The sequence below is a fragment of the Brachyistius frenatus genome, unplaced genomic scaffold, assembly GCF_029030835.1.
Source record: "Brachyistius frenatus isolate BFR_SWC_R1_liver_20210118 unplaced genomic scaffold, ASM2903083v1 Contig_96, whole genome shotgun sequence".
In the NCBI taxonomy this organism is placed as follows: domain Eukaryota; kingdom Metazoa; phylum Chordata; class Actinopteri; family Embiotocidae; genus Brachyistius; species Brachyistius frenatus.
Window position 1 is genome coordinate 177,024 of NW_027210695.1, and position 14,967 is coordinate 191,990.

General features: G+C 47.7%; 1 protein-coding gene across 1 annotated transcript in view; it reads right to left on the reverse strand.

The window, feature by feature from the left end:
• Positions 1-780: 780 nt before the first annotated feature.
• kmt2e (lysine (K)-specific methyltransferase 2E) overlaps positions 781-14,967 on the reverse strand; it is a 28,099-nt gene continuing 13,912 nt past the window's right edge. The window contains 23 exon segments of the mRNA XM_069711062.1: positions 781-1,271; positions 1,274-2,051; positions 2,472-2,551; positions 2,673-2,752; positions 2,954-3,213; positions 4,000-4,542; positions 4,957-5,013; positions 5,120-5,346; positions 5,635-5,785; positions 6,014-6,313; positions 6,425-6,751; positions 6,859-7,044; positions 7,659-7,730; positions 9,896-9,994; positions 11,177-11,429; positions 11,539-11,648; positions 11,766-11,883; positions 12,096-12,226; positions 12,405-12,605; positions 12,708-12,746; positions 12,849-13,030; positions 13,563-13,702; positions 13,960-14,189. Of these exon segments, the coding sequence (XP_069567163.1) occupies positions 928-1,271; positions 1,274-2,051; positions 2,472-2,551; positions 2,673-2,752; positions 2,954-3,213; positions 4,000-4,542; positions 4,957-5,013; positions 5,120-5,346; positions 5,635-5,785; positions 6,014-6,313; positions 6,425-6,751; positions 6,859-7,044; positions 7,659-7,730; positions 9,896-9,994; positions 11,177-11,429; positions 11,539-11,648; positions 11,766-11,883; positions 12,096-12,226; positions 12,405-12,605; positions 12,708-12,746; positions 12,849-13,030; positions 13,563-13,702; positions 13,960-14,189 (4,908 nt within the window). The 3' untranslated portion in view covers positions 781-927.

Genomic DNA, 14,967 nt, shown 5'->3' on the forward strand with positions numbered 1-14,967 from the left:
ACCTGTTCCTGGTGAAAGCTGGAGTAACCACCTATACATTAAATTACACTTTCTACAAATAACCATTGATATTCAAAAATAAACCGCTAACGTCCTACCTGCGGGCGAGCCCACTCTGCCTACCTCAGAAGACTACAAGCACTCGTTACACAAAAACTCACACGTGCACTCCTCTACGCGGCCATACGCACTGAAACGCACGCACACACACACCTGCATACACACACACGCGCGCGCACGCACACACACACACACGAGTGCAGCCGCCTTCGGCAGTGAGGCAGGCTCCCAGAAATGGGTCTTTTCTGAATCTGCAGCGGTGAACAGATATTTGTTGTTAGACAGAGGAATAAAAAAAATAATTGTGGATTTTTTTTCTCTATACAAAAAGCTTTGTCTTTGCTATAATGAGCCACTAGATTAAAACAAATAAATTTTGTAGAGAGCCGACAACAGACGAGAGAGAAGAGGAAGTAAAAGGAATAACTGACAAGAGGAGGAAGAAGAGGAGGGGTGGGGTGGGGTGGGGTGGGGTGGGGTAGGGCAGGGTGGGTGTGGTGGGTGGAGGTTATAGGCTGGAATGTCCATTGATAAACAAAGTGCGGGGCCTTACAACGGGAGTCCAAACAAGACGCCGAACAGAGAGTTTTCCTCTCCATCATAGGAAGGATATATAAAAACAAATGGAGGCCAGAGAGGGGTGGGATAGGGTGGGGTGGGGGTGGGGGGGCTATAAGCACCGGGGGATCGTCCATTTCTTTTTGATACAGTTTGTCTTGAAGAATATTGTATTGTCCATTTTTCTAAAATTTTTCTGTCCTTGTTTTTTTTTTGTGTTTTTTTTTCTTTTCTTTTTTTAAGAACCCTTTTATCCCACAATCTGCTGTTTTTCCACTGGCCGCGTATTCAGGAACATAGAAAACGTATCTACAGCTTATGGTACACGCCCCTCTCAGGTCGAGTTCTCAGGGGCTGCCGGGTGCCGACGGCAGAAAGGGCGGTCAGTGCCACCCTGTGCTCAGGTACCCCGAGCTGTGGAAGGGGGTCGAGGACGCAGGTGCTCCACGAGTCCCAGAAGGCATCTGGGAGGCAGTGGCCTGGGCCTGCCCCTGTTGAGTCTGTTGGGGTGGAGGAGGGGGAGGTGGAGGCAGTCCGGTCTGCTGAAGGGGTGGCGGGTACGTGGATGGGGGTACCGAAGGGTTCCCCCCAGCGCCGGGGTGCATCAACGCCGGCTGAAATCCCGCTAAGTTCTGAAAGTGGTGGGGCTGCATCGCGGCGTTTGCGGAGGGGGCGGGGGGAGGCGGAGGAGGAGGCGGCGGAGGGGTGAGGGACAGGAGGGCGCCGCCGGAGGGAGGCTGCTGCTGCTGTTGGGACGTCTGGCCCTGCGGGGGAGGAGGTGGGGGAGGGGCAGTGGTCAGCATGAGCTGGTGCTGCTGGATGGGAGGTGGCTGCAGGTTGACGTGCAGGAGGGTGGGGCCGGGTATCGGGTGTGGGTGTGGAGGCGGAGGAGGAGGTGGCGGAGGAGCGGCGGAGCTCTGATAGTGCACGCTGTGGGGAAGAGTCTGCATCAGGGGCTGAGAACCCGGAGGATAGGGGGCGGTGACGGCGGGTTTAAACCCAGGGAAAGGTCCAGCAGGTGAGGGGCTCTGGCCGGGAAAATAGGTGGTGGAGGTCGGCGGTGCTGGTGGTGGAGGGGGGGGCGGCGGCGGAGCGCTCTGCGAGTTATACTGGGGGAAAGCAGCAGGGCCAGTCTGAGCCTGGGACTGTGGTTGGTTTTGAGGCTGGGCAGAGAACAGCGCCCTCTGGCTGCGGTAAGGGGAGCCCTGAGGCTGAGGCTTCGGAGAGTGAAGGAGGGACGATCCGGGGAAGGGAACCGGAGAGGAGGGTAACGGGGTGGGGTGCAGCTTCGTGGGGGTCAGAGGGGCCGGCTTGGGTCCTGCGGGCTTGCTCGGTGGTTGGCTGGTCGGATTTGGCGTCCGAGGCTGACCGTCGCCGTCGTCCTCCTTCGCTGCTCGACTGGAAGGCTGGGAGAGCGGGCCGGGGGAGCAGGGCTGGACGGGAGGACAGACAGACTAGCTGAGACGTGTCATGTCTTACATCAACGAGACCAACTTTAGTGCGGTTAGAGGTTAGTGCCTATCAAAGTCTTCACAGATGACTGACAGCTGAGAGCAAATATACACTTTTTTACGCAAAAACAATTAATTTCTAGTCAAAAATACTAAATTACATGTTTTTGTTCGTCCTCTATGACAGTAAACTGAATATCTTTGTTTTTTTTTATGTTGGTTGGACAAAACAAGCAGTTCGAAGACGTCGGCGAGGAAACCGATGGATATTTTTAAAAGAATATTTCACATCGGATCGAATAATCAGAGAAAAACTACCGCCACATTAAAATAATATTTCGGATAAGATTAAATCACAGCTGTAAAACACTGTGAATAAAGCCAGGCTCGGTGTTGACTTACTGTGTGGGTTGGGGTCTTTTGAAGACTCGGAGATGTGCACTCTCTCATTGCGGGTGTATCTCCACCTTCTGTCTCACCATCTAAAACAACAGAACAGTATTAAAAGAAAATATATATATATATATATATATAAAAAATGACTGACATGTGAAAACGCTCCTTTTACGCAGAGGGCGTGAGAGTCGCTGTCTCTATTCTCACCCGTGTCTTTATCTTTGCTGAGCAGCAGCGCTCGGTGGTAGCTGCGTTCTCGGGCCTGTTCGACAGAGGTGGACGACGTCCTGGAGAGAGACATCGGCAGAAACACGTTAAGTTAATCAATTCACTGGATATACTTCCCACTGGCCAAGTATAAAGTACAGGGTTTATTTGACTCTTTCCCAACTAGAAGTTGTACACCTTTCTGTACAATGACGTAGAACATATAACCAGTATGTGTTATTCCAACACCACTAGTCTATAAACCCATAGACAGCACGTACCACTGTCCCTCTCCTCCTTCCTTCTCTCCGGCGGCCTCTGCCTCCTCATTTGTCTGGGGCTCCTTTACAGAGGCGGTGGGCGTGTTGCAGGGCTGTGCGGGGGGAGGAGGAGGGAGAGGAGGCTCGCTGGTGGTCTCCATGGCGACGGGGAAGGCGTCCACAGACAGAGGCGGCACGGTGGAGACGGGAGAGCTGCACTCGGTCTTGGAGCCGCTGCGACGAGCTTCGCGCTGACGCTTCCGGTATTCCAGCAAAGAGACCTGTGAAGACGCAGCGACGCAGATCAACAAAACACGCAGGTCCAACATCACACCAGCAGGGGGCAGCGTTTACACCGTCAGCTGCACAAAAGGGCAGCGGGAGTTCATGCCTGGTTTAATAGCGTGTGATAAATACACGATGTCAATGACTGCACATAACCTCATGTACTGTCATTTCTATTATAGCTTCATCTCATCTAACAAATATTTCATATCCCCACCTATTTTGTTTACATTGGCCTGGAACTAACGATCCCCGAACATTAACTAATTATCTGTCAATCGCTTTCTTAAACTGTTGACTGGTTAAAATGTCAGTGAAAAAGTGACAGTGCCTCTTGCAATCTTTTTAGGTCCTGTGCAATGTCCCCATATTGCTCGTTTTATCTGTCCAACAATATTCAGTTTACTATCACACAAGGTAAACATGAAAATTAGAAGCTGAAAATGTGAAAAATGTGGTGTGTTTGCTTGTGAAATTACACTTATCGAAACAGTAATTAACGTTCTGTTGAGCAACAGATGATTATTTTCAGTTTATCACATTTTTTTTATCCCTTTTGTTTGGCAAACCTAATTAAGATGTAAATATATATATTTCCTGCAACTGGGATGCAAACTTTAATTGAGTGTTATCACGCTTGTGTACATTCATTCAACTATTTACAGCTGCACACACTATTTCAATTCTCTTATATTCAGTGTATAGTCAATTCTACAAGGATGATGACGTAACAAGCAGCTGAACAAGATAGTAAATGATTATTAGCACAGCTGAGAACTCACCTTTTTCTTCTGCGGGGGGTTCTGTGCCGAACCTCCCTCGCCGCTGCCGTCCCCATTTAGTGAGCGCGAGAAGCCGAGTGAACTTCCCTCCTCCGAGCAGGGGTAAAAGAGCTGCCCCTGGCCTTCACTGAAGGGGGGCTGAGAGCCAACCAATGAGCCTGTCCCTGCTGCGGGCCCTGCCGCAGCTCCAGCTGCAGCCTCAGGCCTGAAGGGAGCTGCCAGAGGCTCCAGGGTATGAGAGGGGGTGAGGTCCCTTAAGTTTGAGTTGACTGGAGAGAAGTTCAGGCCAGCTGGTCCAGTCGGGCCTCTCTCTGGGCTTTTTATCCAGCCGGGATAAGAGGAAGCACATGTTTCTGCAGATGAGGAAGCCTCGCTCGTCCCTTCTGCAACCCCGCCGTCGGCCCTCTCCTCCCCACTGTCCCCTGACTCAGCTGCTGGAGGCTGTGGACTCTCAGGAACCGACACCTTGACTTCTGTTGGGAGTCCATCTGAACTAGCAGCCCTGATGCAGGGAGAGGAGACCAACGAAGGAGGACGATCGGCCTAAGAAAGAAGGAAGGGATCAACGTCAGGTGACTGCACGTCTTAAAGAGAAGAAATGTACACTGATGAGCCCAAACATTACAACCACCGCTGTCTAAAATGACTTTGGTCCTTCTGAAGGTGCCTCGTAGTTTATGGTACCAAGACGTGAGCAGAAGATCCTGTCATCATAATGTTTTGGCTCATTGGTGAATGTATAATAATTAAACTCTGCTTCTCCAGAATGAGACCAGATGGGAAGTATTTGTGTCCTCTAATTATGACGGATGCCAGACTGTGGAGTTGCATTTAATGTGCCATACTTTAACAACCTAAAACTTTTTTATAATATAATACTGAAAACGAGTATATCGCAAAATAAATTGCTTCATCCGTCATTTTCAAATTGAGCGATATTTACGAGATACTACTCACCTCTTGCACGCAGGGTTTCCGGCTGACCTCTGGTGAGCTCTCTACTGAAGATTCACTCTGTGTAAGAACACACTTCATCACTTCTGTTTCTTATGGGAAAAAAAAAACATGTAACGTTCATGTTTTTGTTGTTGTTTTTTTCCCCCCATATAAACCGCCTTACCTCCTGAGGGGCATTAAGAGTCTGTGTTGGGGTACTGGGCAGGGGCTCCGTACTCGGCTCCTCTGTTCGGGGATGCGGTGGCGTGGCCAGCAAGACGGGTGTCGCCGGTGTCTCCGATTGGTCTGCCCGGGTGGGCGTGGCGCAGGGGGAGCCGTAGGGTGTCGAGCCCTCTGACATACAAGCATCTAACGGACTCAACCGTCGCTTTTTCAAAGGAGTGGGCAACTCTGAAAGAAGCAAAATAGGGTGTTCTGTAGCTGGACATGGATCCAAGTGCTTATTAACATAGTGGTCTTTGTGTGAACTTGTTTTCTCAAGTAGGTCTGAGTTTATTTTTAAAATGTTGAGTTAGTGCTATTGTTTTGTGTTTCTGACTTGTATTGAATGAAGTCAGAGTAACATGAGCTGCTTCTAAAAGGTATAAAGAGTCCTTAATGTCTCAAATGTGGGTCTCATTTTCAGTGTTTAGAAAGGTCAATGTGGCACAAAACTGAGGCGTTCTCATGAAGACCTACCTGGTAATGAGCAAGTGCCATTGTAGGGAAGAGGGCTGTCAGAGTCACCATTAATTGAGGGGCTGAGAGGACCCTCGCTGGGCATGAGAAGGCTCGGTCGTCTGGCGGGGCTGGTGGAGCCCTCCTCCTCCAGAGCCTGCTTCAACCATCGCTGTAAGAGAGAAGCCACGTTCAAAAAGTCTGAAAGCCTTCAACGCATTCCTAGAGACAAAGCTAATAATGGATGGAAGAAATTCAAAGACTGTGTCAACTTGGGAAAAACGTAATCATTTCACATGGAAACCCTAATATGAAAGACTTTCCAAAAAAATGTCTGTTCTAGCTTGTTTCCATCAGTACCACAGCCAAACGGGAATATTTATAAATCGCGACTCAGTACCTTCTTGCAGGAGCCAGTGGTTGGTGGCGTTTCTGGCAGTTCCCGGGAACGTCGCCTCCCAGTGGGGACTCCGGGAGTGGTCGGGCTGCGGTTTGCCAGGAATGGAGACGAGAAGCGGACGTAGTGTTTGGGCGTGCTGTAGACCTGCGGAGAGCAGGCCATGCCCGGGAGGGCGTTCAGCTGTGTGGCGAGTACTTCAGGGTCACTGCTTATTCTCAGCGGCCTCTCCGGCGCTGGTTCTGGTGTTCGTACTACACCGTGGTCCGGCTGTTTCTCCCCCACCCACTCACTCACAAAGTGCTGTTGAAAAGAGTTCGAGTCAGTCAAGTACAGGAACATAAAAAACACATTGCTGCTCAGTGATGCTGACATCGGTGCAACCCGTACACACAATTCAAAATGTGCCTGTACCTTTTTAGTTTTGAAGTTCTTGCTCCCCATGCGGGCTCGGTCAGGTGCGGGTGAGCTGCTGTGCGGCGGGCTGGTGTCCGGTGGTTGTGTTAAGATGGCCTCCGGCTCTGGTACAATGGGCGTCTCTCCTTCGGGGGATTCGTTGCTCAGAGGCTCCACGGACTCAGCTGGAGAGCCTGGGGGCAGGTCGGAGCAGGAGCTGATGGTGCGAGCTCGCCGGCGCTGTTGGCCGATGTGAGTGCGGTTCCTTGAGAAACTTTTCCTGTTCCTCGAGCCTTTGATCTTGGCTGGCTTTAGTCCTGGCTCCTCTTTTACTTCCAGGAGTGGCTGTATAACATTTAGATACACACATTTCTTTAGGTTTATATGGCCAATTATTATCATGTGCCCTAAATTCTATACACTGTGCTCACATTTCACCCCTGTGCTCTCACCTGCATGACAGTCGGAGAATCGGCTGTCTCCGGCGTGACTGGAGGCTCCTCCTTTATGTCACTGCGGCCACCAACCTCCGTCTTTCCGCTACCGATTCTCTCCAGGGCCTGCTCCCTTCGTTTCTCTCTCTTCTCCATCCGGGCAAAAGCTTGCAGGATGGCCTCCATCTTCCTCTCCTCGCGTGTCTGCAGCGGGTTAAGATGTGGGGGGTTGGGAGGCGGAGGGGGGAGGTTGGAGGGGGGGAGGGTGAGGGTGAGGGAAAGGAAGAGGGAACACACGTTTTAGTCCATGGAGTACAAGTCGCCCACAGAGCCCCAGAGGTAGCGGTTGCAACGGGTTAATGTGTGCGACACAGCGAAAGCCGTTCTAACTGAGTGCGGAGAGGCGAATGCAGAGACAAGTGGGGAAAAAAGTGACCCTCGCTTTCACAATAAGAGCAACAAAAAAAGGGGGAGATAGGAGTGACAGGAAAATACTGAGATTGTGTTGAAACCTGAACCCAGAGAGATTACAATTTAGCCTGATGTGTTCCTGTATCTGTGCCACAAAAATGTGGAAACCATGGCTACCTCCACCAAAAACAAAGGGCTCCACCATCAGTCAGAAGACCCCTTTGAACACAGATTCATACCACAAAACATACTGAGACAAGACATGTATTTCTGCATTGGTCAGGCGGAAGATTGGTGTCTGTAAAGACAGGACAGTTAGTATGCTCAGAAGTCAGTCACCACGAGGAGATTTGGTGGTGGGTGGGCTGGTAGACGGGTGGGGTTGGCTATGGACGGGTCAAGTTTACCTCCTTGTGTTTCAGTCCCCTCCAGCTTGAAGCCGCCCCGACAGGGAGATGGGACTGCTCCGCTGGGTTGGCCTGAATGTTCAATAAAGAGACAGCCCAGTTTAGAAGAGACATGTCCCCCCTAAACAAGGCTTCACAAACACTGGACAGGTCTGGGCTAAAAACTCTCTAACTGTCTGGTGGTGAACGATACTGTCAAGGGACCATAGTGGACTGTGAGATCCTTCTGTACAGAACATTGGCAACGATAGAGCATCTTCAGGGATGAATTAATGATGCACGAATGATGACACAAGTCCAACACGGACTTCTAAAGGCTCCTTTCAACTGAGACCAAAAAGTTGTCAATTTTGAGAGAATTTTTGGTAAAACTTTTGGTTGTGAATTGTGGTCCTATTTGGAAGCTTTGGCTACCAAAGACAATATGTCCAAAAACGTAAGAAAAAATGCTCACAGTGAGACTGTTGCTGCTGCTGCAACCCACGTAAAGAAACAACCAATATGGTGTTAAATGATGTAGAATACAAAGGCTGGCACTCCATTTCTTAAGAGCCATTTGTGAATAAAGTTTAAAAGAAAACATGTGCGTGCACACAAACTAAAACAATGGAATGAAGACATGTGTGCAACTCTGGAAGGGAAATATGGCCAAATATATTTTTTAATAAATAAAAGAGCATCACTTTTTGATCATAAGAGATAAAGACGTGGCCTCTACTGTCATATACGTTTCTCTGGGAAGCACCCGGCATTAATCACAGTCTGACACAGATTTTGAGACCCATCTTACACAATGTGACACGCAGAAAACTCATTATCGCACAGTTTAAAGACATTTTAAGTTAGGACAGTTCAGATATATTCAAAAGAGGTTCATGTTGGGCCTTTCTACTTCTTCCAAATCCCTTTTTGCCATCCAACTGATATCCACTCTGTATTTGTCTATCTCAATTAAAAAGCTTTTATTTTGACCTGTCGCCTGCCTCCCCAAAAGGTGAGTTTGTCGTGCAACCAGGTGAAACACAGCACACAGACTTGATGCGCTACCAGGCACAAAACACCAGAGGTAAACCAAACTCTAAACTGCATGGCCAAACACTCAGTTAGGAGGAGGACAAAAAAAAAGTCACAATGCCTTTTCAACCAGTGGGCGCTTTCGTGAAGGTTTAAATCTGCACGATATTGTGCCAACACACACACACACACACCGATGTTATCTCGCCTGCACCTTGTTGCAGCATGGATTCACAACATCCACACGCATCTACTATGCCAGTGTGTGTGAATATACGCTTCTTTGCTCTGGCACCAGAGCTCTTTCCTGAGCCACATTCAAGAGAAGGTAGCCTATTGGATCTCTAAAAGTCAATACGGCCCTGGCAACAAGGCTTTACCCTCTGCAGCCCCTCCTCCCTCCCTTCAACCATCCATCTCTCTCTGGCGATTAGCAGAACTGTATGTTGGCCAAAGATGAGTCAGCGCTTTACACCTTGGGTCCACCGTGTGAAATGAAGCTGACTGCAGGGTAATTTCCAGTGTGTGTGCGTGCAGTGTACCATGCGCGTCTGTGTCTATGCGTGTTTGATCCCATCTCTCGGGGACATAAGGCCGTTTGGCGGAGGGAGAGGAGAGTGGTTGAACCCGTAACGGCCATTTCAAACTCACGGCCGCAATGAAGGTGATAAGAGAGCTACACTCAAACTATAATGCGCACTGGGGGATAGTTTCAGCTTGCATAAAGGGACAATCTACTGCCATTGTTCCCGCTGGCAGGAAGCGGTGTTGTTAACAAGGGATGTGGCACAGCGAGCGGGCCTATTCATTTTCTCATATGGTGAAAAAAAAAAAAAAAGAGGCAACAAATAAGGAAAATAAATGTCACTGTGTAATGACAGACAAGCACAAAGCTTTTAGCACGGTGAGAAAAAAAAAAGGGGAAGTCAAAGCTGAAGGAGGGGCAAAACAAAACAACTGAGCAAAACAGCAACAGGGGCATGGACAGTGGTGAGAGCACTAGCAGTAGATGAATGATGAAGAGGAGGCTAGTTTTATGGAAGAGAGTTACAGAAACAGCTGCTCCTATCCAAACCCTTAGCAGACAAATAGTTAAGTCCACACCCAGACCAACAGGGGAGAGTTTTATTTTTATTTTTGCTCTTCTCTGGTGGGTGAGCTGCATGGCAAAAAAAAAAAAAAAAAAAAAAAAAAAGCTGTAGCCCCTAGCTTGGCACACTTACCATCTTCCTCCTTCTCTCTGCAATCTGCTCCTCTGACTCCATCTCTACTTCATTGCTAACGGAGGTTTTGTCTTCTAGATCCTCAAATAACTCAGGATCCTGTAAGAGCAGGGGAGAGCGGGGTATGGCGCTTTATCATGGCTGATCATTCAAGTCTGGCTACAGACTAGAGGGGAGACAGGTAAGAGTGGAGGAGAGGGGGAGGTGAGGGAGAGAGGGAGAAGCTGGGGGAGAGTTCTTCAAAGAGACGAGGAGGGTGTGGGGTGGGGTGGGGTGGGGTGGGAGGGGGTAGGGTGGGGTGTGGGGGTAACTTGTTCTTCAGTGGTCCGTCTGTGTACAAAACACACCTGCTTAGAACTTGTCTTTAGTCACATACAATGGCTTGTTTGGACATTTGGTTTTAAAATAGCACCCGCTTAAAGAATGAATGTTGTAGCAGCTGACATTTTGTGTCCTCGGGTGGGTGTGATCATGGGGTTATGATCATAACGCCTTTTATGTGTTTAAGCTCCTTTGTTGGGACAGTTCATCTCAAATTTCTTCCTTGTGACAAAACTCTTTAGCATTTCTGTCTCCTAATATAACTTATGGCACACCGGACCACTTTGGAAATAATCAAGTACCAAATTTTCCAAATGCCCTTAAGCACCAACGGGATTTCTCTGAATTCAAATTGCTGAATAAAGGCTTTTTCATAAAAATTTGGCTTGGTCACGGCAAGTTAAAATTGCCGCTCTGGCGTAGATGACAGATGAGACTTCTGTTGCAGATAACGCATCCAAGAGAGACGCCATTCTCTGATTGTGTTTAACATGTACGCCTGCACAAAGAGTTGCACACTACTACACATCTCTGCCAGACAAGTGGCACAAAAGCGTCTTGTTCAGTGAAATCTGAACTATGGGAGGGTCAAAAGTGAAAAGCGTGAAGGGATGATGGGGGGGAAAAAGGAGGGAACTAAACAGGATGTATATTAAACAAAGAGTGACTAACAATGGAAAACACATGCAAAGACCATTTTCACAAATATCAAACAAAATTGCATGCATGGACCACGAAGGTGAATGTGCTTTTACAGAAAACAAAAGTCTAACCACGCAATATATATATATATATATATGTGTGTATATATATATAAAATTATATATATACACATATATGTATATATATATACATATATATATACACACATATATATATATAAAAGCAGTAAAGTGTAGAAGCAGGGTGACTCTGGGTGTATTTTGTGTGTTGTATGTTCATTCAGAATTGACATCTTGCCTGGTTGTTTGAGATGGAGAGGCGGAGTGGAGAGAGTTTCCTCTGTTTGTTGTCGCCTATGCTCTTGCCCTTCCCCTCGCCGTCCAAACCCATGTTCTGGTTCTGGCCCAGGTCATCCCGTACCAACTCCTTGTCCTTGCGACTCCCTCTGCGTCTGCCTCCAGAGCCCAGGTTCTCTGTGGGCTCTAGGTTGTGCTTGAGCACCGGGCACTCCTGGTTCCCCTTCACACAGGCACAGTCCACCTTGTATTTACTACAAAAAGAGGAAAAACAAAGTAAAACAACAACAACAAAAAAAAGGGTGTTTTGTGGGCTGTGCTGGTTCGGCATTCTGCTCGCCAAGTTTACTCCGTATAACTCACCAGCTTCCGTAGTCAAAATCAAAACCAATCGTGATCTCCGTGCCCTTGGTGATAGGCCTCAATGAGTAGATGTACAAATGCAACATGCCGTCCTCAATGACATGCCGCACCTGAAGGAGATTGAGCAAAGCATTAAAAAACCTTGTAGTATGTAACCATGCATCAGGGCTACGTTCGACTGAATGAAAACAGGCTCGCTAATTCAGTATTCTGAGATGTGTACATACTTCAGAGTTGGGGGTGCAGGAACGGCGGATGAAACGCGCTTCGTTACCGAAGCTGCGAGCGTCGACACACATCTCCAGTCCGTCAAATTTAGAATAAAATAACACAAAAGGGTACGGCCTGACAAGGAAAACAAGGGAGGTCAATACACGAGTAGGGCAAATTCACAGGAAACACCACAATATAATACAACCTGCCATAACAAGTATTCAAAGGCCTTAAAGTATTTGACTGGTATTAAAAGAAGAAAAAAGAAAACCAGCTAACGGTACTCGATTTAAATTAAACAAATCCAAGGAGAAATGCCTCTGACTAGTCAGTACCATGCTGACCTCTTGAAGAAGTATCCGTTGGCCTCAAACTGCTGTCGAAGCATGAACTTCCCCCTGTACTCAATGATGAGGGAGTCTGGGGCCAAGTCTCGCACCGCCTTGAGGATCTTCTTGTTCTTCTGAACTTGACTCTGGAGGAGAGAAAGAGCCTGACATCAGCAAACACTCTGGACGGCCACTGATTAAATTACATCAAAGCCACAGAATGAAAGCTTGTGCTGTAGACTGGCGGCAGACTGGGAATACACAAGACTTGTATTATCGCACATTTACGGGTTTTACGGTTGTGATTGTGCACATGTTTTGTACCTCCACAGGAGGTTTGAAAGAGGCTGGGTGCGTGTTGTACGCCAGGCTCTTGCCGTCGCCTTGCTCTTTAACACGCAACAGGACCTGGACGTCCTCACTGTACTGATTGCTGCTGGCCTCCTCGTAACGCTCCATCCACGTCTTGATCTTGTTCTCCCACAGAGACGAGTGCTCTGCCGGCTCCTGCTCTGGAGCTGCACCCTGAGGAAAACAATACAGTTGTTAGTTAATGCCTCAATTTGTAACTGAACATTGCTGAAGGACTCGATGGACCGCGGTAGCGTGTTTATTCTGTGAGTTTACCTTTACTCTCGAGGATTTTCTGGACCCCTCTCGGAAGGCCTGCAAGCCGAGTAAAGAAATTGAAACTTTAATGTTAATAGAAATTCAAGGAGATGATGTACATAATATATTTATATTGTAAAATAATGAGTCAAAAGAGACCTTCTTAGCTCGGGCAGAGGATGCTGAAGGCTCTTTTTCACCACTCTTTTTACGCTTTTTATCGGTCTGTTTATTGCCAAGGCGCCCAGTGGTCAGGGTGATGGTGGTAGGCGTGTGTTGGAAGGTGGAGTAGAGCTCTAGCGGGACCTCATCTCCACTCTCTGTAGCACTGGTGTCCCCATCTGAAGAAGCAAGCGAGTTATTAAAGAGTGCTGAACAACATCACTGACATGCAAAGCTATTAAAAGCCACAGCTGCTGCAGGCAAAACAAAAGCTATCAGAGTCACAATAATGGGAGATAAGGTATGTTACAGCAATAATTGGATAATCTATAGTTTGCTACTTGTCCAGCAGGTGTCAGTATGTCCCCGGCTCAGGTTATACAAAATCTGGCTGGCCTGCAGGGGGGAGGAGGCTGCACCCTGACACAGCCTACAACCTGCTATGCTCACTAACAAGCTGGCCATTTACTGCAGCAAGGAAGCCAGTAAAAGCAGAACTGAAACATCTATCTGTGGGCTCGCAAAGAAACCTTCTAACACCTCGTAACTTACACTGGGGAATGCAGCTCTAAAAAGTAACAACCCAGTCCCTACATTCTCTCTAACTCTGTGTCAATATATGGCTGAGATTTTTTTTTTTAAAGAATAACTAAAACAAGCAACCTTGATGAGAACTAGGACCGATGCATGAATCTATGTTGTCTTGCTCACCGGACAAACACTCTCTTTTCCTGGTCTGCAGCAGGATGGCCCTCTCTCGATCCAGGTGTCGTGGTTGGCAGCGTTCACACAGGTAGGTCTCAGGAATGTTCTGCCTGTCAATGCCCATGCAGTCTATGTGCTGCCAGGCACTAAAAAAAAATTAAAACATAAACAAACAAAAAAAATCTATTAGATCCCACTTACCCACTTGTTAACTGCGCCACAGAAATAGCAAAGGTCTAAGTCATCAACTAATTGCAATCATACAAGAAGATCTGGTGAACAGTGAAGTCAAATAACAGAACAACCAATGGCCTCTGCATGAAAAAAAGAAAAAAAAGAAAAGAAAAGAGGCCAGAGTCAACATTAGTCAAGGCTTGTGACTACGTGTCAACCAGGATCTCACCTGCACTTGTCACAACAGATCATGTAGCCATCGTCGTGGGTGAAGCCACAGATGCAACGGGTGATGTCAGCCCCGTAGCTGCCATCCTCTGAGGTGCTGAGCGTGGTGCCCCTGGACGCTTCGTCCTGTCCCCCTGGAACAAACAGCACCCCCTCTCCTGGTCGGATCAGCATGGAGGGTGGAGGGGACGCCGGTGGCGTGGGTGGGGGCCGCGCCCCATAGTTATGGTCCTGACGGAAGAACGGGAGATGTTGGGGATGTAAATGATGCTTAGCGTAGTCACGCAAATGATTATTCATTAATCAATCAGCATGAATCAAACAAACGTCCTCTGAAAATTAAAATCGATTCCGATAGAATCAATACATGTTAATTCACTTTTCTTTCAGCAAAAATCCAAAAAATGTGTTGGTTACAGATTCCCAAATGTCACAATTTGATGCATGTATTGGAAATAAAGCATAACAACTGTATTTTTTTCAGAAAGTTGACTATACAAGTCAAAAGATTCGAAAGCGTCACAACTCGAACATTTGCATTTTTGACATAAAATGCCAACACTATCCCCCGGGATTCTCCCACCGGTGCTTTATCTTGTCACTGGATGGTGACGCACCCAATGTTGGCTGCTCTTTAGCTGTGGTTTTGGAAATGTGGCAGGAACTAGCGCTGGAATCTGGAAGAGACACACGTTGCTCCCGTTCCAGTGGATGCTTCAGTCTCTGGTGCTGGGACAGGTTTGTTGTGCTGCCACTTTTAATTTGAACACGGCTTTCACAAACTTTCCACAGGACGGTTTAGGGAACCATTTACATATCTGTAATGTGGCTCCCTTTTGTCGGTGCGATTCTGTTGTTGTCAGCTGCTACAACCGATATCCAAGTGTGTTTGACTGCCAAAGCTCAATGGAACAGCAACAGCTTACGTTACTCCAGAGAACCATTTCTCACAGCTAACTCTGGTGCTTGAGAGACAGCAAAGGGACCACATATCTCAATTTTGTATTTT